Source organism: Podarcis muralis, chromosome 2 (genome assembly GCF_964188315.1).
Source record: "Podarcis muralis chromosome 2, rPodMur119.hap1.1, whole genome shotgun sequence".
Classification (NCBI taxonomy): domain Eukaryota; kingdom Metazoa; phylum Chordata; class Lepidosauria; order Squamata; family Lacertidae; genus Podarcis; species Podarcis muralis.
This window is the reverse complement of record NC_135656.1, coordinates 73,540,830-73,561,853: the sequence shown is the minus strand read 5'-3', so window position 1 is coordinate 73,561,853 and position 21,024 is coordinate 73,540,830. Positions and strand designations below refer to the sequence as shown.

Sequence of the window (21,024 nt, the reverse complement as noted above, 5' to 3'; positions counted from 1 at the left end):
GCGCCCGCCCCGACGTAGGAAGAGGGAAATGGAGCGCGGCGAAAGATAAGTCGCGACGCTGTAAGAAAAGTCCCGGGCGGAAAGGGCGGGGGGTTTCCGGTTTGGGCGGAGTTTTAAAGAGCTTTGAGCCTGCAGATGTGCTGGCGAATTCGGTTACAGTACATAAATAGTTGAGCGGGAGGGAGGCGGGGGGAGGACCGTCGCTACTGGTTTGATTTTGTTTTATTATATATTTTGTGTTCTCGTTTTGTATTTCTATGTTGTGAAGTTGCCCTGTGCTGTGATCTTCGGGCGAAGAGTGAGATCTAGCAATAGATAATAAATAAACTTTAAGCTGTTCTGAAGCGGGTGAGGATACGACTCTGGGAACCAGCTTGCCACCACTTTGCATATTTCTATGTCTGCAATTTCTCCCTAGCAGTCGCAACCTTAAACGGGGAATCCGTTGAGCTTGCGGCGGAAGTCCTCTGCATGCCTAGCCAGAAGCAAGACTCCAATTAGTAGAGATTTGAGACTACTAATCCTCGCCATAGCTATTCTGGAGCTCTGCACCCAGTAGGAATTGCGCCCAGGTAATGGGGGTTGAGGTTGCAGCCTTTGATTGTGCACCTAAAGAGACGTGCCAAGAAGGAAACCCCAACCTGTGTAAGCTTGCATAAAGGTAAAGGGACCCCTCATCTTGCTTTATTGGCCGAGATGTGGCCAGCATGACTAAGCCGCTTCTGGAGAACCAGAGCAGCGCACGGAAACGCTCGCTATTTACCTTCCCGCCGGAGCAGTACCTATTCATCTACTTGCACTTTGTTTTTGTTTTTTAAATAAATTTTTATTAATTTTCCAAACACATAATAAAAACAAACAATACACAAAACAAAAACATACAAACATATAAACATGTATAATTTCATAATCTTATTTTCATACACCTTACTTCCCGGACTTCCCCATACCTCCCCTTTTCTGCATCCTTGTTTTACATTTCTTCAGCAACTCCTCCAATTAACTAATTATTTAATTCACTTTCATTAAATTCTTTTTTTCTTTAACTTATTGATTACAGCTGCAATTCTCTATTTCTTAGTTCCTTAACATCTTAACACTCCTCAATTTTACAGCAATTTTTAAGATATATTTTAAATTTCTTCCAGTCTTCTTCCACTGTCTCTTTCCCCTGGTCACGGATTCTGCCGGTCATCTCTGCCAGTCCCATATAGTCAATCACCTTCGTCTGCCATTCTTCCAGAGTGGGTAGTTCTTGTGTCTTCCAATACTTTGCCAGAAGAATTCTTGCTGCTGTAGTGGCATACATGAAAAACGTCCTATCCTTCCTTGGCACCAATTGGCCAACCATGCCCAGGAGAAAAGCCTCAGGTTTCTTAGAAAAAGTCCACTTAAGGACTTTCTTAATTTCATTATAGATCATTTCCCAAAAGGCTTTAATCTTCGGGCAGGTCCACCAAAGGTGATAAAAGGTACCTTCAGTCTCATTACATTTCCAGCATTTATTATTGGGCGAATGGTAAATTTTTGCAAGCTTGACTGGGGTCATGTACCACCTGTAAATCATTTTCATTATGTTTTCTCTTAAGGCATTACATGCCGTAAACTTAACACCGGTGGTCCATAACTGTTCCCAGTCAGCAAACATAATGTCATGACCAATGTCTTGTGCCCATTTAATCATAGCTGATTTCACCGTTTCATCCTGTGTATTCCATTTCAACAGCAAATTATACATTCTTGACAAATTCTTAGTATTGGGTTCTCACAGTTCTGTTTCTAATTTTGACCTCTCCATCTGGAAGCCTATTTTCCTGTCCTGTTTAAATATCTCATTTATCTGAAGGTAATGCAACCAGTCTCGTACTTTGGACTTTAATTTCTCATAACTCATCTACTTGCACTTTGACGTGCATTTGAACTGCTAGGTTGGCAGGAGCAGGGACCGAGGAACAGGAGCTCACCCCGTCGTGGGGATTCGAACTGCCAACCTTCTGATCGGCAAGTCCTAGGCTCTGTGGTTTAACCCACAGCGCCACCCGCGTCCCTGTAAGCGTGCATAGGATGGCGGAATTAAACTGATGGAAGTGTGCGCAAACCAAGTCACGCCTCAACTGGAGTAATGTGTCCTCGTTGGAATATAGACAAAAAGGAATAGGTTCATGGGGGGGGGGGGGGGAGCAATGAAGACAGTCACCAATACAGAACACAAATCCTATGAGGAAAGGTTGAAGTAACTGATTATATTTACCCTGTAGAAGGGAAGGCACAGGTGGGGTATATGATAATGATAGCACTCTTCTCACTACCTGAATGGCTGTCGTTATAGAACTAGAGGGCAAAAGACTTCTTCTCTGCTGCCCTCAAACGCCAGATCTACTAAGCTTAAAGGGGCACGAGATTACTTTTGATGGAAAGAGCAGTTTGACAATTGAACCAATTACCTAGAGAGGTGGTGGACTCTTGCTTCAAGGAGAGGCTGGGGGATTTCTCAAGATTAAACTATTTTATTTTCAAGAATCCATGAATACAGTAATATTTTTTTTCTTATCCTCGGACAATGGGAAAGAATTTGATTTTCAAAGGCTACCTTTAAAAAAAAACAACAACTAGTGATGGGACCATTTCTTGCGCAGGATTGCCTGCATGCATCAAGCAGGGGTGTGGTCTACAAAGCCCCCTCCCTTTCTCTGGATCAGGGCCCTCACAGACTGCAGAATTCATGGGCCATTTAAAATATTTAGTCAGTCCTGTAATACTAAAGATTGTGCAAGTTTATTTGTATTTGTTTCCCCACCCTCTGTCCCATTTATCCAGGAAGATAACCAAGAAGATTTTTGAACTGGAGAGCACCAAGATGATGAAAAAAGATGGCAAGAAACTGAGCATCAGTAAGCCACATGATGGCAGTATCCCCAAAGATATGTCAAATAACCAAGGGCCTTTTTCAGCCCTTAAACTGTTTTTATTTTGTTTTACTTTGGTGTGTATTTTATGGTTACCTGCCCATCCGTCTGGAAAGGTAGCAACCGTTCCTTTGTAATCATATACCAGGGAAGAATTTACTTTTTTAAAAAATGGAAAGGGGAGTTATAAAATCCTAGCAGAAAGCAAAAGCCTCACATTACCATTTACTCCATCTTCAGTGTGCTCCCACCACTGGTATTCAAAGCTGGGTGCACATGAAGTTAGCTACGATCTATATGTAATCCATAGTTTCTTGAGATTTACTTCTGTTTGATGCATTTCCCCTCAAGACAGCTTCCATTCAATTTGAAAACAAGCCATGATTGATCTGAGGTTTGCACAGGTCAAACAGCTGTTGCTCATGGGCAGGTGACAGCGTGTGAATAGATGTCAGCTTCCTTGAATAGGAGTTTGGGGAAGCTGCAGGTGTAGGAAAATAAAGCAGGTAATGTGCATCAAGTGAAGACACCTTTGTCCCCTGCCTGACGGGTACTGCACATGCAAATGTGACTTGAACTGTAGTGGGGGGAAATGATCTCGCTGCATTTTAAGCCACTAGTATGTATATACCCTTAGTGACTAATACAGTCCATCTGCCTGGAACAATCTATCACACTTTATGTGAAAATCTGTGCATTTTTAGAATCCCACAAATCCTAAGAGAAGAGCAAATAGCTCCAGTTGACTTTCAAGTGACCTGAGCTGCATACATTAGTTTCATAGGAGATGGATCATAAACAGAATTTGCAGGGAGCATAGGTTGGTGAAAAGGGCACCTACATACTTTATGCTGATCCTCCCATATTCTTATAACCACATAATCAACTATCTTACATATAGTGGTTACTTTTGTGCCATGGCAGCTGCACCTGACAAATGGTTTCTTCTCCACAACATATGCAAGTCAAGCCCAAGTCCACCAACAACAGGGTACCATACATGGAACACTCTCCCCACCCCCTATCCTTTGATGCAACTTAGGCTGAGGGATGGTGACTGCCCCACAAGCATCCAATGAGTTTCAGTCCTGAGAGGGGTTCTGAACCTCTAATTCCCCAGGTAATGGTCTAGTGCTCTAGCCACTAGGGCTATGCTGGATCTCGCCAGGACTCCACAGAGCTGAGGTCTCGCCAGGACTCCACAGAGATGAGAGAAGTGTTAATTATGGCAGACAGGAGCCTATGGGTTGCATCAAACTAAGTAGGATCAGCATAAGGTACAATTCTGCGTTTCCATATTGTCATCCATCCAGCTTTGTAAACTCAGGGAAGTCTGCATAGCAAATAAGTTGCCATGACATAGTTACTGCTCATCAAGCAACATCTCTGATTTCAACTAAAGGACTGCATCTCCAAATAAAAGTATCCCTTTAAATAAAATAAACAATAAATAAATTTAAGCGAGGAACATTTGGTAACCATTAAGCACAGACAATCCATTTATATTAAGGGTGCCTTGTATCTGCTATTGAGTCATCGAGTCTTGACAGCAGACTGTGATTGCAGTTACATCACAATTGTCTTTCTACTCCCACCCCCGATATTCATTGCAGATTTCTGTGAAAACTTCCTGATGCCACAAGCGCATGTTCCCACACAAGTAAATATTATTTGCGCAACGATTTGGACGGCGTGCTAAGAATTACACACACAGCATTGTGAAATAAATCAGCAGTTGCATAGCATGAGACGGGGAGAAAACGCAGCCTTAATCATCACGTCTTGGCACTGGCAACGTGAGGGGTCTCTCTTGCCAAGCAAGCAGAATCCCCATTGGAGCCAACAGCTGCCAGGGCCGTGCTGAACCAAGTCTTCTCAAAGATGCAGCTGCTTAAGAAAATCCCAGAGGAGTTATTTGGGTTGCCTGAAAAGCCATAAGTGATCAGGCTCTTACAAGTAATGTGTTCGTGGATGTGTTGCACAACAACATGAAAGCTACCATAGTACACGGTGAATACAGCGTACAAAGATTATTTGATGAGATCAGGCATATCCACAAGATTGCTCCATTTCTGCAAAAGTTTGGTGTTATGACAGGAGAATGGAGGCCCTAAAAAATCTATATACCTCAGGTGTTAAAAGCCCAAGTAAAGAGGTGTTCCTTCAGCATCTGCCAAAAGAAGAGGAGGAGGAGTTTGGATTTGATATCCTGCTTTATCACTACCCTAAGGAGTCTCAAGGGATGCGGGTGGCGCTGTGGGTTAAACCACAGAGCCTAGGACTTGCCGATCAGAAGGTCGGCGGTTCGAATCCCCGCGACGGGGTGAGCTCCCGTTGCTTGGTCCCTGCTCCTGCCAACCTAGCAGTTCGAAAGCACGTCAAAGTGCAAGTAGAGAAATAGGTACCGCTCTGGTGGGAAGGTAAACGGTGTTTCCGTGTGCTTTCTGGTTCGCCAGAAGCGGCTTAGTCATGCTGGCCACATGACCCGGAAGCTGTACACCAGCTCCCTCAGCCAATAAAGCAAGATGAGCACCGCAACCCCAGAGTCGGTCACGACTGGACCTAATGGTCAGGGGTCCCTTTACCTTTACCTTTAAGGAGTCTCAAAGTGGCTAACAATCTCCTTTCCCTTCCTCCCCCACAACAAACACTCTGTGAGGTGAGTGGGGCTGAGAGACTTCAAGAAGTGTGACTAGCTGAAGGTCACCCAGCAGCTGCATGTGGAGGAGCGGGGAAGCGAACCCGGTTCACCAGATTACGAGTCCACTGCTCTTAACCACTACATCACACTGGCTCCCGTGCATAATGAAGCCACAGTATATAATGAAGATGCCGGATGCACCTCTGTGAGGAGGCAGTGCCGCAACTTATGGGTTGCCACAGAGAATGCCCTCTTCTTATCCACCATTACCCCCAAGCTTCTGAAGGCAGTGAAAGAACCAAGAGGGCTTCCTCTGCGGATCTTAACACTGAAGGAGGTCTGTAGAGAAAGAGGAAGACTTTCAGTTATTTCCTCACTAGATGTCTTTCTCCTTCCATTTTCTCCCCTGAGTAGCACACCATCTTCTCATGCCATCATTCTACTTCTATCTCATACCCTCCAAGATTTCTCCAATGAAAATAGGGATGTCCCATTCTGAATGTTAGTTCAAAATACATTTGTACAAGCGAGGATGGAAGAAACTGGATTATAAATATGGAATATAACATCAAACAGAACTGTGTGTGTAAAGAAAGGAAAAAGGGAGGGAAGCTCTATTTTGCAAAAGGTTTATGATGGAAACTTGGAGCTGACTCTTCCCCATCCTTTATTATTTACAAAGTGAACTGAATTACGCTAAGAGGACTTGGGATTTAATTTAATTGGAAGTATAATTGCTTATATTTCTGCAGTTGGAAGGAAGGATGAAAGAGCGTCTCCACCCCCATCGTTCTGCCCGTACACTGAGGTCCAGCGCCGAGGGCCTTCTGGCGGTTCCCTCATTGCGAGAAGCAAAGCTACAGGGAACCAGGCAGAGGGCCTTTTCGGTAGTGGCGTCCGCCCTGTGGAACGTCCTCCCATCAGATGTCAAAGCAATCAACAACTACCTGACATTCAGAAGACATCTTAAGGCAGCCCTGTTCAGGGAAGTTTTTAATGTGTGATTTTAGTGTATTTTTGGTTTCTGTGGAAGCCGCCCAGAGTGGCTGGGGAAACCCAGCCAGATGGGCGGGGTACAAATAATATATGATGATGATGATGATGATGATGATGATGAAAGGAGTCCGTGAACTGCCAAGGAACTGATAGGGTTCTTTGTTGAGTCATCTGCAGTTCCACAGACAGCTCTTCTTCCCAGGCTGATAGGAAAAATTGTGACAACAGATAGTATTTACTGAGACAGTGACTTTTGCAGCTGTTGTTAAAGTTGCAAAACAACAAAGCATGGGATGGAGCAACGGAGAAATTTCTGGAACAACAATGGGATATCATCTCCACCCAAGGCATGATGGATAACAGCAACAACCAGGGGAAAGAAAGATATAACATCTTACAAGGACAGGAAGAAACACAACGGACAAAATAATTGCCACACACAGGAAGAACAAGGATATAATCTGAGTTCCTCACTTGTAATTTTATAAATCATTTAATGTGCCAACACGAATAGAAGTTATTAATATTGCAGTTGTTGTATGAGGGTTTATTGCTATGACCAGAAGGTAATTGAAATTAGTAAGATTTTGGAACATAGAAATAAAGAAAATCGTCAAATCTGGTATGCGGGGGGCCACTTTATCTAAATTATATAATTCAGTATTTGAACGATCAGTATTAATTGTATTATAAATTGGTATTGTTATAATGAGGCTATGATTGGATTGTAATTGAAAACTAATAAAAAAATTATTAAAAGAAATTAAATAAAATGATTTTATGCACCAGATGTTTTCAGGGTATACGCATCTTGAGAATGTATCAGTGTCCCAAAATGGAGCGTGTCAAGATCTGCAGAGAATGGAGGCATTCTCTACTATTTTGTTTTGCACACTTCAGCTTATAGAACAGGATGCTTTCCAAGACAGTATACTGGACTTAATGAATACCTACAGTTTTATATAGTTCTACATGTGCTGAGGATCCACCTGGAAGAGGTTACATAAATTCCTCCATCTCACAGGGAAACAAGCCAGGAAACTCCTCCTTGATGCAGAGGTGCGAGATAGTGCCTCACAGTGTCTTGGCTAAGGATCATCCCTTCCACTGACTCCTGAATTTGAGCTTGAGGAAGCAGGGCAAAGGCCGATCATTTCCTTTGAGAATGACATTCTCTGCTGCAACCAGAGCAGACCACTAGGTGGACCATTAGATCAACCCAGAGTGTCATGCTGAAAATCCTTTGAACAATTATTTTCTGCACTGCAGGAACTTCGCTCCTTTCTCCACACACCAATTGCTGCAATTGCTGTCCAATTCAAATCTTAGTTCAGCAACTGAAGGGGGCAGATTAGGACAGGAGCTGTCACCATAATTAAATATATGTTTATTTAGCTTATGGGAAGGGCTGCCCACTCCCCATTCTGCTCCTATGGCCTGGAAGGGGCCAGCTTTAGATCATCCATAGGCATTCTTAGTGGCCAAATATCTTGCACAGTTGGAAGAGACAAGCCTCCCCGCTTCCTCCCGGGGATAGCTCATCAAAACAGTACCATACTTTGTGTTTTCAATAGAAGGGGTTGCCAATTGACCAGGAGGGAGCGTGGCCTGGCTTGCTGACAGTGGACAGTTGAAAAAATGACAACCCTGTTTCCTGAAGCTGGCAACTGTACAACTTCTTGTTCCAGAAGCTTCTTCCAGAATATACGCGCCTATTTCAAATGAGCACATGCTGAGTTTACTTGCATTTCTCTTTTGGACTGTAAGCCACATAAAAACACCAGACTGTAAGCCATCTAATCCAAGTTCCTGTTTTCACAGTGGCCAACCAGATTTCTGTGGGAAACCCTCAAGCACAAGAGCGCTCTTCCCTCTTGTGGTTTCCAGTGTCCCTCTCTGCTTCCACATACACCAGTGGTTCCCAACCTTTTTTTGGCCATGGCCCACCTAAGTATCTCTAAAATCCTGATGCCCACCCCCCTGTGACATACAATTCTTATTATTCAAAAAGTGAACTCCTGTTCATGTGGAGGAAGCCTAAAAGGCCATTCACTATTAATAACTCATTCTCAAATTGCCCCCCTTAAAAATAAAATTGTGCCCCACTTTGGGAACCACGGGCATACACACCACCTTGTGTACGTACCATATATTTAAAGCAGATGGCTCTCCCTCAAAAATCTGGGAATTGTAATTTGTTAACGGTGCTGAGAGTTGTAGTGCTGTGGTGAACAAAGCACAGCTCCCAGGATTCTTTGGGGAAAGTCGTGTGCTCTGACTAGATAAGCAGCTTAATCGTGATGCAATGCTGGTGATGGAGCAACATCCTCTACCACGCCTGGGGGTAGCAGAATACCTTAGGCAGTGATGGCCAAACTTGGTCCTCCAGCTGTTTTGGGACTACAACTCCCATCATCCCTAGCTAACAGGACCAGTGGTCAGGGATGATGGGAATTGTAGTCCCAAAACAGCTGGAGGGCCAAGTTTGGGGGTGCCTGCCTTAGGGCAATGATAGCCGAGCCCTCCATAAGTTGTTGGATTCCCACTGGTCAATGATCAGGGATGAAGGGAGTTGTAGTCAACCAACATCTGGAGGACCACAGGTTAGCTGCCCCTTGTTTAGGGGTGCAGGGTAGGCTGTGTGATCTGCTGTTGCTCTGCCCCAGCTGTCTGTTCTTGAGGTGGCCACCTTACTCGGCCTAATGCTGCTTCAAATCTTGTAGCAACTCTGAAAGCAGGCCCAGTCTTCAGTCCATACTGCCCTCGTCTTCCAAGAAAAGTTTCACGTGCTGACCAAACAAAAATCACTGAATCCAAAAGTGCAATAAAAAAATCTGACTATAGAACTTTTTTGGGTTTAACAGGGTTTTTTATATTATACAATCCAGAGTGTTCTAGAATAAGCAACAGTTCTTTAACACAGGACAGATGATAAATATTAATAAATCTTGCATTCTTTAGCTCCCTTCTTTCCCCATATATGCTGGGTTCTGCCGCACTTCATTTCCCTACCAGAAGATGTTCGCCTCTGGAAACTGGGGAATTGTCAGCCATGCATCTCAAACATGTGTTTGGCAAACCTCACAGAAGCTGGACCGACAGCCCTATGTCTGAGACATGCATCTAACTATTCCCAAGTTGCTATTCTTTTACTATTAATAATTTGATTGATTATAACCATAAAAGCAGCTTACAGAGAATTCCATCTGACCACGAAAGTTTCAAAAATATGATCTACACATGCATTGTGTGATTTAAAAGCTTTTTTTATTTATCTGACTCATCTTGACTCCATGATGACGGGGCTGGACCAATGCTAACAATAAAACATTTAAAGAGAAAAACTTGACAGACAAAAAAAGGAGGGGGACAGGGGAGCCTGCATAGAGAATGAAGAAGGAATTGACTGGTACATCTCAAGGTAATTTGTAGTATATCAGCAAGGATTTCTTACTGATGATAGATTAACAATAGCAAGTAAAATGGCAAAACAAAAACCTCTATCGTAGTTGACTTTGTGCTAATCAGTTGTCTTAGCCTCAAAATTCCTCATTTAGAATATATTAGTTTTATCTGATTGCCTCAGACTAGGTTTTTGTGCAGCTCTGATGGTGACCAGTTGTGGACATTTGTGTCAGAATTCCTGAGCTGTAGTAGTATATAGATTTGTACTTGTATAGGCAGGTTATGACAGCTATTGAACAGAATGCCTCTTCCCAGACTAATCTGCCCCAGATCTGCAGAAGAGGCCCTTTTGGTGGTTCCATGATCCAATGAGATTTGTATTGCAGGGGTCTAGATTGGCTCTACGCCTACAGAATGACTTCCCCCGGTTAAGTGTGTCTCATCATAACATAGTTTTCATGGCATGTGAGGACATACCTCTTTGCCCAGTGTTGGGTGTTGTGTATGTGCCACAGAAGTTCAGTCAAGAGGTTAAGCTCACCGCAGAGTTAGCTTTTACTTGGCAAAACATACACAATACACACACACACACACACACACACACACACTACTAACACTACTAACAGTTGCTACAAGAAGTCTTTACTCTCTGAGCCCAGAGAGGGTTCTTTGCTTTCAAAGTCCTTGCTGTGCCAAAGTCCACTAGGCAAGTACTAAGACCCTCAACTGTCAGAGTTCTCCAAGTTCAGAAGTCTTGTAAGATGTTCAACTTCCCTCAGATGAGGTTTTCTCAAAGTCTTCCATGTTTCCAGAGATTTCTCCAACAGTCTTCACAAGTGTCCAACACTCCCCAGCATTTAATACAATAACCTGAGCCCTTTAGTGCTAGATGCTCGTTTGACCAGCAACTCAGATAAGAGAGTTACAAGGTGCCTGCAGCTGCACAGGGAGGGGGGAATCATTTATGCTGACACGTGGAATTAACCCTTTTGTTGTAGTCTCATTGCTGAGCAACATTGTGTAGAGCTCAGTGGAGTGGGAGGCCAGCCAACCAGAAGAGTCTCTGAGGCATACTTGCCTGAAGGCAGAGTCGGCATCCAGAGTCAGGTCCAGTCCTAGGGTTGGCGACAGGGGTGCCGACTTATGAAAAATATTGGGGGGGCCCATACCGGGGTCCTGCAGCTGGTTCGCTCGGGTAGCCGGGAGAACGCAGTTCAAGGTGGCGGTGTTGGGGAGAGACCCTCGCTCAGGGCACCACGAGACTTGGCGGCCGGCGGCCTATCTGGGGGGTTTTGGAGCATATTTCGGCGGAGCGATTGGGGAGGAGGGGGCTTGTTGCCGGATTCTTCAGCTGGGCCGGAGATCCGCTGCTGGGGGTCCCTGGGCCGAGTTGTGAGCACGGCCTGCTGAAGGGAGATCCAGCCGATTGCGCGACGGGGACGGCCGGGGCTCTCCGGCTAGGGAGCGCGGCTGGCTGGCTGGCGAGGGAGCAGGTGGGGAGGAGGCGGGGGTCCTCACTCTCTTAGGAAACGCACCCGTGCGCCCGACTGCCACGAAGTCCGAAGGGTGCGTGTGTGGAATTAAAAAGCAAAAACGAGATACGGGCAGGGCAGGCAAAGAGTTTTCCGCAAGAGGATGGAGGGCAGGTTGAAGAGAAAATCACTCAGGATGAGACAGTCAAATCAGCCATGATAAAATGGGCTCAGGATATTGGGTATAACATCATGTTTGAGGACTGGGAAAGGTTATGGACCACCGGAATGAAATTCACGGCATGTAATGCCTTGAAGGAAAATATTATGAAAATGATTTATAGGTGGTACATGACCACAGTCAAGCTTGCAAAAATATATCACCTGTCTGATAATAAATGTTGGAAATGTAAGGAGGCTGAAGGGACATTCTTTCACCTCTGGTGGACTTGTCCAAAAGTGAAGGCCTTCTGGGAAATGATCTATAATGAGTTAAAAAGGGTATTTAAGTATACCTTTCCCAAGAAACCAGAGGCCTTCCTCTTGGGCATTGTTGGCCAGAAAGTGTTAAAGAAGGATAGAACTTTATTTATGTATGCAACTACAGCAGCAAGAATACTTATCGCAAAATATTGGAAGACACAAGATTTGCCCACACTGGAAGAGTGGCAGACGCAATTGATGGACTACATGGAACTGGCTGAAATGACTGGCAGAATCCGAGATTTGGGAGAAGAAACAACGGAAGAGGACTGGAAAAAAATTAAGGACTATTTACAAAAACAATATAAGTTGTATGAATGTTAAAAATTTACACGATTCGGAAACTATAGCTTCAGCAATTAGATTTGGGAAACAGGAAATTATATTTTAAGTAAGAAAAGGTCAAAATCTAAGGTAATACTATGTTTAATTTATGATATAAGTAACTGATGAAAAGTATGTTAAATTTAGAGGTATAGTATTTGAAAAGTACAAAATAAGGTACGAAACAAGGTAATAATTTGCTGATATCTTTATTATAAAGAATGCAGGGTAAGGGAGATGCGAGGAAGTCCAGTTAGTTATATAAAAAATGTGTTGAATGGTTGGTTTTCTTTTCTTCTTTTTCTTTTTTTCCCCCTTGTTCTTTTACTTTTTTCTTCAGTGTATGTTTCTAACTTTGTATTTGAAAACTTAATAAAATATTTATATATAAAAAAGGGAAAATCCTTTCGCTTTTCTGGGGTGCAGGGAAGTCTCAGAGCCGGAGGTTGGGGAAGGGACCCCCTTTGCTCTGCCCTCTTCTCCCGTCTTAGATTCGCATGGGGGTCCCCGCCCGAGCTTGCCTGGCCACCGGGCCACACAAGGGCCGCGCTCTACGCGGCGCACCTTGCTAGCCGCGCAGCTGTCCTCCACGGCTGCGGAGCGGCCCTGCGCCGGTGCCCAGCCCCTCTGGGCGCCCGCTGCGCTGCCAATGACAAGCGGGCGACGTCGCGGGCAGGGAAGGCGTCGCTTTCTTTCCCGATCCTTCATCCTCCCAGTCTTCCAGCCCTTTTTTGGGTTGGAAGCTGGTCTCGTTCGCCCTTCTCCTTTCTTCACCCTGCGCGCAATTTTCCTCCCTCGTCTCCCTCCCCATTTCTCCTTCCTGACTGACTGACTGACGGGCTCAGGCTCGGGCTTCGGCTCGGGCTCGGGCAGCCACAGCGTCGGCGGTGTTGGCGATCGGCGGCGCAGGGGGGATGGCCCTCCCGGGGGAGCTGGCGCTGCTCAATGGGGTTGCCAAGGAGACAGGCCGGCCGCCCCCCTCCCCCGGCCCGGCGCCCCCCGCCGCGCCAGTGCCCGTTATCGAGCTGGTGCGCGCCGGGCGCCCTATAAAAGCCGCGGACGCGCCAAGCGTCGACAGGCAGAGCCAGCGCGGCGGCGGCGCTCTGCTGGAGGGGCGCCGAGATTATTGGGGGGGCTCTGCCCCCCCAAACGAATTTTTGAGGGGGCTCGGGCCCCCTCAGGCCCCATGGAGTCAGCGCCTATGGTTGGCGAACAGCAATCCATGTGGTCAGATGGTCCAGGGGTCAGAGAATCTGATGATCTTGGGGTCAAGGGTGAAGACAAGAAGGAAACAAGGTAAGGCCAGGAACTACAAGCATTGTTACCAGCATCTGACTGCTGCTGGAAGCTCTGCTTAAGAAGGCTGAAGCCAGATAGTTCTCATCAGCGCCTTCATCTCTGAGTCCTTGAAGGCTGATCAGCTGCAGGTGGAGTCAATCTGCCTTCTCCCCCTTCAGGCTGCTGTTCAGCAGGCAAAGCTAACTCCTGGCCCATGACACTTTCCCACACTTTCCTTACCATTTTGGCGGGATGGGAGATGAGACTCCCTGCTTGCTGTTGCTTTGTGTGGTTTTACACTTTTATTCTGGATTATATTCTTTTAGTTTTATATTGTGTTTAATAGTAGTTGCACCCCTGCTGGCTTCACTTTCACAGATCAATGCCAGTCAGACAACTGCCAGAGGCAGAACCACCAACAGGGCCTTCCCTGCTGCTCATAGGGCCTGAGATGGCTGGTTTGGGGGCAGTCATTCTACATCTGTGCCATCAGATGCACATTAGGTTCATGAGAGAGGCTGCACTCTGCATTCCCTTATTCACCAAGATTAGAACTATGAGGGCACCATGGGGAGGGCTTTCATGGGGGCTTGTCACCCACCCTGAAGAATTTCATCCCCCAAGAAGCACAACCAACCCCATCAGACTCAGGAATCTCCCTCTGGGAAGTCTGCTTTTAAAAAACAAAACAAAACATTGGCAGCCTGAGCTTATTTTTAATTGGATTTTGCTTCTGCTGGTTTACCATGTTGCTTATGCTATCTTTTTCAAAGAGGACTGTTCTAATTTTTATGTATCATTTTGGACGTTTTGTAAAGAAGCAACTAAAATGGTTTTTTTTTTAAAGAAGAAAGAAACACATCGTGTTTTCCCTTGTGCCTTTTCCCACGGTAAACATTAGCTTAACTCCATTTAATTAAACAGAATGCAAGCAAGTGTCTTGGTGGCATTTTCACTGTATTTGCCCACTCTAATCAGCTGTGAGATTCCACCAAGTTGCTTGGCTGCATTAGCTCTTTACCCCATGGAAATAATTCCTGGCAAAGGATTTTATTGTGTTGACAAAAGGCACACTTTAGCCTCTCATTGCAGATTGAGTAGGGAGGCTGGTATTGACTTCAAAGGGAAGATGGATCAGGACCCTTAAAATTAAGAATGCCGCAGTTTATTCTAGGTAATTGCAGTTGTCATTAAGCGGCCACGTACTTCCTAGGGCATTTATCTTTCTCTTGTAAACTGTTTGCTCCATTTTCTGCTGAATGCTTGGGCACTGTTTACATGTTCCATCTTGGCAGCAACTGCCAGCTTCAAATGCCCCACTTCTTTTGTGCGGTTCTTATTATGGGAACATGGACTCAGGAGGGCAGCCTGGGGGAAGACTGTGATATTAGGAGAAGAGGAGACTGCTGAAAAGAGCACTGTTGCGCTCCTGGAAGGCTTCCATAGGCATCTGGTTGACCACTAGCAAAGCAGGCAGTTGAACTAGAAGGGTCTTGGGCTAATCCAGCAGGGCTCTTATGTTCCACAGCTCATTCAGCCCATTACTGTCTACTCTCACTGGCAATGGCTCTCTGAAGTCTTGTGTGGAGGCCTTTCACAGCATCTGCTCCCTGGTCTTTCAGATGCCAGCTATTAAACTTTAGAGCACAAAAATCATGGGCTCTACCACTGAGCTCTGGCCCTTACCTTACCTCTGCATAGAGTCACAAAATTATATTTATCTGTTTTTGTACCTATCTGCTCATCAGATCGTGGAGCTCCTTCCCCAGCGTTGGCACCAGTGTGGCACAGCGGATAGAGTGCTGGGTTAGTATGTGGTAAACCCGGGTTCAAACTGCCACGAAGTTCACCACGTAGCCTTGCGTAAGTCTTTCCATCTCAGAGTTGTGTTCTGAAGTTGAAATACAGCGCTGAGCTCTTTGGAGGAAACGACAGAGTACAAATGTTAACAAGTAAGTGAAAACTGTGTAACAGGTGTATTTGTACCAAGCAAAATGGTGCCTCTGAGCTCTAAGACCAGAAATGAATCGTCCCTCTGGTCTGTGCAGTCTGTTGATTTCAGTAGGTTGGAACGATGTGTCTGATGCAGCCGTTTCTCATTCCATTTGGGCACTGCAATACGGTTCCATCCTGACCCGGGCCTCATTAAAGAAAAACTTTATGCTGTTGAATGCAGCCTACATTAATCTGACACATAGTTGAAGGGCTGAGAAATCTCCCAGAGGAGCAGACTGGAGGAGGAAGCCTATCCAAGGATCCATAGATTCTGGAGCCAGCAGAGTTTGACGATCTTCATTTGCAGCTGAAATTTCAAAAGTGTTGATGGATTCCAAAGTCAGTTTTCCACTTTTCCTAGTCCCTAGAGAGAGCTCTTTTCATAAGTGTGTCAGAATCATAGAGTTGGAAGGGACCACAAGGGTCATTTGGTCCAACCCCCTGCAAGACAGGAATCTTTTGCCCAATATGGGGCTTGAACCCACGACCCAGAAATTAAGAGTCGCATGCTCTACTGAGTTAATTTGCTTTCTCTTTAAAAATACACAATATTTCCTGTATTAGCATTGATTTACTTCTTTAAAAGGGACGCGGGTGGCGCTGTGGGTTAAACCACAGAGCCTAGGACTTGCCGATCAGAAGGTCGGCGGTTCGAATCCCCATGATGGGGTGAGCTCCTGTTGCTCGGTCCCTGCTCCGGCCAACCTAGCAGTTCGAAAGCACGTCAAAGTGCAAGTAGATAAATAGGTACCGCTCTGGCAGGAAGGTAAACAGTGTTTCCGTGCACTGCTCTGGTTCTCCAGAAGCGGCTTAGTCATGCTGGCCACATGACCCGGATACTGTATGCCGGCTCCCTCAGCCAATAAAGCGAGATGAGCGCCACAACCCCAGAGTCGGCCACGACTGGACCTAATGGTCAGGGGTCCCTTTACCTTTACCTCTTTAAAAAGGGGGGAGGGGAGTAGGTAGCAAAAACAAAACAAAACAAAACAAAACAAAACACCCAGCTCATTTGATGCACATTTCATCCTAGAATTGTAAAGGAGATTCACCTGTTTTTAAACCAACCTCCCTGCATGAAGACTATATAACTAGATTTACTGAATGCCATTTGCTCATTCATTATTATTTTTTGTCTTTTCTAATTCCCTAGATAACCTGCTTTATCATGGAACCTCCCTTCTTCATTGTGTGGGTTATATTCTACTAAATTATACTCAGAATAGACCCACTGAAATGAATTAATTCTCTACTCCAAGTATGACTAACAACAGCAACAGCCACATACATTTTGAAAATGTGGGTCTGCGTAGTACAAAAAAACAAAACAAAAAACCCTCCTGTTTATCTCCATCATGGAGATAATTGAATGGGAGCCTCCATTCCAAGTTGTGTATCTCTGAACAGCTGTCATTTCCTCCCTCTTGCCTGCACACATGAAAGGATGGCTGATAACTGAGGCAGCATCCCTCTCTTCCAGCACAGCAGCCAAATGTGTGGGATTGTTTGATGCTTTTAATGAGATCCTCACATCCTGAAGGGAACAGACACCAGTAAACATGGAACAATTTCTTATTGTGCCATCCTTTGTCTTGGTATGTTAAAGAACGCCCACTCGGAAGTGCTAAGGTCTATAAACACCCCCCTGGTCTTACTTAGTCCAAGGCAGGCAGTGGCTTTTGTATGTCTGTGTTTCACATTCGGCAACAATGCTCTTCCCAGCAGGACTGGTGGTTCACACTATTGTGTGAGGCCTGACCGGCTGCAGGAAGGAGCGAGATCCTTATCAGCCTGAGGGAGTTTACTGAGCAAGTGAGATCATGCTGTCCCCATAAAAACAGTTGCCTTTTCCAGCCAAAAATGCTGCCGGCTGCAGGAGGATTTGGTTCCTTCTCCAGGCTGCACCGCAGAAATCCCTTATACATCTCTGCTCCAATCTATCACACATGAGGCTGAGAGGTCATGTCTGTGCATACAGGTATTTCTACCCCAAGGAGCTCATTGTCCCTCCACAATTTATCCTCACAGCCATTATTCTGAGAGTGTGTGACTGATCTAAGGTCACCCTACAAGCTTCGTGGTTGTGTGAGGATTAGCAACTTGCAACACTCTACTGAATTGTGGTGCGGCCCCCTTCTTCTCTCTTCTTTGAGCTTCACAGAGAGGTCAGCTGGGGGTCTGAGAGGTGAGTGGCCTTGGAATAAAATCTGCCAGGCCCACCTCCTGACCCTCTCCCCCTGCTCCCAATTTTAGTCAAAGCATGGTTTCATCCAACGCCTTCAAAGAATAGTGGCCGAGAGAGTCTTGTCGCAAAACGTGAAGGGGCCTGGGTCTCTTTTGAGCTCCTTGTAAATCAAACACTGACCCTATGCGGCCCACTCTGTTCTCTGCCACCTGTACTGGGGCAGGGAGTATTGTTTACCAAAAGGGAGAGGAGGATTTCCACCACATGCTGAGGATTTCCACCACATATGACCAAAGCTTTCCCAAATATAATTGGCTGTAGACTACTGAAACCAAACACAGTTTTTCAGGGAGGCTTTGAATCCTACAGAGAAATACTGCACATGCCCTACTATTGCATCTTCATCACAAGAGTTGGCTCATGAATGACTTCAGTATCATCATCCTCGCCACCCCTCAGGATTCAGTGATGTGCTTAAATGTACAAAGCAAGGATGCTAATGTCCCTCTTAAGGTATAAGCAATCTGAGGCGCATGTTACTGAATATGCTGAATATTTATCCAGTTAAAACAAAGATCCATCTAGTCCAGTTTTCTTTGTAAAATAAAATCCAGCAGCCAGATGGGTGGCCTACGAGAGATCAGGGTTCAGTGGTGGGCATCCCTGCTCTACCCCACTTATCTTGCTAGATGCCAACTCCTTTTTGGACTATTCTTGTTCAGTGCACTTAATCATGTATGACTTCCAGGAGCTAGCATGTGAAAAATCTTCCACCTGGAAGAGCCCTTGAAAGTAGAGACAATGAGACCCACAAAATGAGTTGAAATATTGAGTGAGGAAAAGGAAACGGAGATGAATGATGAAAATCATTCCACCCTCTTGGAATCCATGTCTGAAAGGGTTCCAGCATCTCTTCCTGTCTCCACCAGGTCCCTGTTAAGGAATTTCCTAATGACATTTTCCCGTCTTTGTGGTTTTGCTAGTGCTAATTGAATATTAAACACAGATTCATTCTAACCGCAACCTGGCTTCTGGCAATTGCCTTCCAACTTACAAAGAAAAAGAAGCTGATATTGGAGTGTTTAATGTGAACAGAGAGTAATCCTATCATTCAGGGTAGCCCTCAAGGAACTTGCCTTCTATTGATTCAGATCTTTGGTCTATCTAGCTCGTGTTGTCTACATCAGAGGTGGGGAACGTGTGACTACCCTGAGAATGGCCATGCAGACTGCCCTCCTCCAGGATGCTTGCCTGGCACCAAATCGAATGCCTTTATGGCACAAGGATCTTCTTGTTATTCACTTCGACCTCTCAGCCAGTTTCTGATATCTAAGCTGATCTTAGCGGCTGGTTTTAAATCCTTGTTACTGCTGCTCTTAATCCTTTGGTGGTGGCTTTATATGGTATATTAACTGTAATTTATCTCAGTGGGTTTTAAAATTTGATGGGAGCTCAGCCTGGAAATCTATTATCTGAAAAGATGGTGCATCTAATAACACATAGTGGAGTAAAAAGAAGCTATTTCTGGCAACCTGGCCCTAAGCCCGTTTCCCCGGAAGTCTCACTAAGTTTAATGGGGCTTACTTTGGGGGAAAGCAAGCTTCAGGCAGCAGATCCTAAATGTACCCACTTAGACATTCCAGTGAAATCAATAGAATTTGACACCAAATAGCTCAGGATTAGGTTTCTGGAAAAACTTGGTGCCCTTTAACACTTAGAAGCACTGAGCAATAATTTAGTCTGGCAAAAAGGTGTGGTAGGATTCAGTACTCTTGTGTGAAGCATCTGAATGATGGGATTTTATCCTGCTTTGTTCACTGAGGTGAATGACCGCACACAAGTTTGAGAAGTCAAGGCAGATGGGGAGACCCGAGTCTAGTGCACAGGAAAGGTCTAAATCATGTTCATCCACAGGCTGTGAAATCCACTCTCTGCGATCTCCCACTATTTGTTATTTTACCTCATGTCATGCTCACTTTCCACTTTGTAGGCCTTTTGCAAAAATAAACTCCATGTAATTATATTCCAGCAGATGCAGGAAAGAAGTTCATCGTCTGCCTGTCTTCTCCCTTCACACACCCGGCTTCAAAGACCTGCTGGCACATTAGCTCATGGGACTGTAGCTGGAGAAGGCAAAGATCATAAAGGCTGTCTGCTTTCTGAGAGAGTTTTCTTGACAGAGGATGTATCAGATGTCAAGTATATGCTCCACACACAAGGCTTAAAAACTCCAATCTCCCCCCCAACCCCAACCTCCATAATAATAGTATTGTCTATAAGTCACTTTAGTGTCTTGGGAATCTTTACATGCTTAATAGTTTAGCTTTCCATATCCCCTCAATATGCTCCAATCAAAAGATAATTTGCCTTAAATTGCTCTGAGGCAAAAAGGTGGGGGGAATTGTTTTTTGCCTAACGTCTCACAACAAATCCATAGTTGTGCAAGACACAGGGTCCCATTCACATTAAAAGTGAGGCAAAATATTATTAAACCATCCACTTGAGTGTGTAATTGTTAGTAACTACAGCAATCATGAATGGACGGGTGAATAAATGGACAGATCTCATATGAAGGGGTAATGGAAATTGTTAAATTGTCCAGAACAGTTTGGAAGCCAAAATATGAAGCACATATAGTCCAATACACTCTTATTACTAATAATGACTGAAAAGTAGTGCATTATTATCTCCCTCCGCTGACAGCTACCTCACAAGAGTCACAGCAGCAGCAAATCAAATATAAACCCAAAAGTTGGCCTGCAAAAGTTCCAACTTCATACATATTATTAATCCTCAGACACAGGAAAGGTGTGTTTAAAGTGGCAATCCCTGTGCTTGCAGAAAGCAAGATGCATTTGTTAAAGTTACTATCCCCAGTCACTTTTCACACCACCAGGTTGTATTCAATTTTTACCCAGAGTAGACCCTCGGCCATGGAGAGACAGCTGCCAGTGTTGTTTTGTTTACTCCAACCAATAGCCCACCCTGCTTTGTATGCACTTAGAACTAGTTTGTTGACACCCCCCCTCCTGTGGCATTCACAGGGTCCGTACTTGTCCTCAGTGAACCGCACCTCCTCCTGAGACCAAATGCTGTATTTCCAAAGATGAACCACTTCCCTCCATTTAATTAGGATCCCAGCAGATACACTGCACTGCATGCCATTTCCACACTGCTCTGAATGGGTCATATGGAGTGAAAGGACTATTTGACCCTAATATTTATCCCTAAACCAGGCTTAGAAAACAGGCCTTTCCTCTTGTCCTGACACAAAAGATGGGGCTCAAGGAAGTATGAGCTTTGCCTCATGACATGCAAAGATACAATGACATTCCTGGA

At 45.0% G+C, this 21,024-nt stretch overlaps 1 protein-coding gene and 1 long non-coding RNA gene across 2 annotated transcripts in view; one reads left to right on the top strand and one right to left on the bottom strand.

Annotated features, from left to right (window-relative positions):
- The first annotated feature begins 145 nt into the window (after window positions 1-145).
- Window positions 146-7,328, top strand: LOC144326993 (uncharacterized). The gene is made up of 2 exons (XR_013391950.1): window positions 146-572; window positions 6,300-7,328. It is a non-coding gene; the product is annotated as an uncharacterized LOC144326993 (long non-coding RNA).
- Window positions 7,329-13,425: 6,097 nt separating this feature from the next.
- The window catches only part of SEMA3G (semaphorin 3G), a 90,169-nt gene continuing 82,570 nt past the window's right edge, over window positions 13,426-21,024 (bottom strand). Inside the window, exon 16 of the mRNA XM_028718742.2 lies at window positions 13,426-13,488. Coding sequence (XP_028574575.2) covers window positions 13,456-13,488 — 33 coding nt within the window. The 3' untranslated portion in view covers window positions 13,426-13,455. The remainder of the gene's footprint in view (window positions 13,489-21,024) is intronic.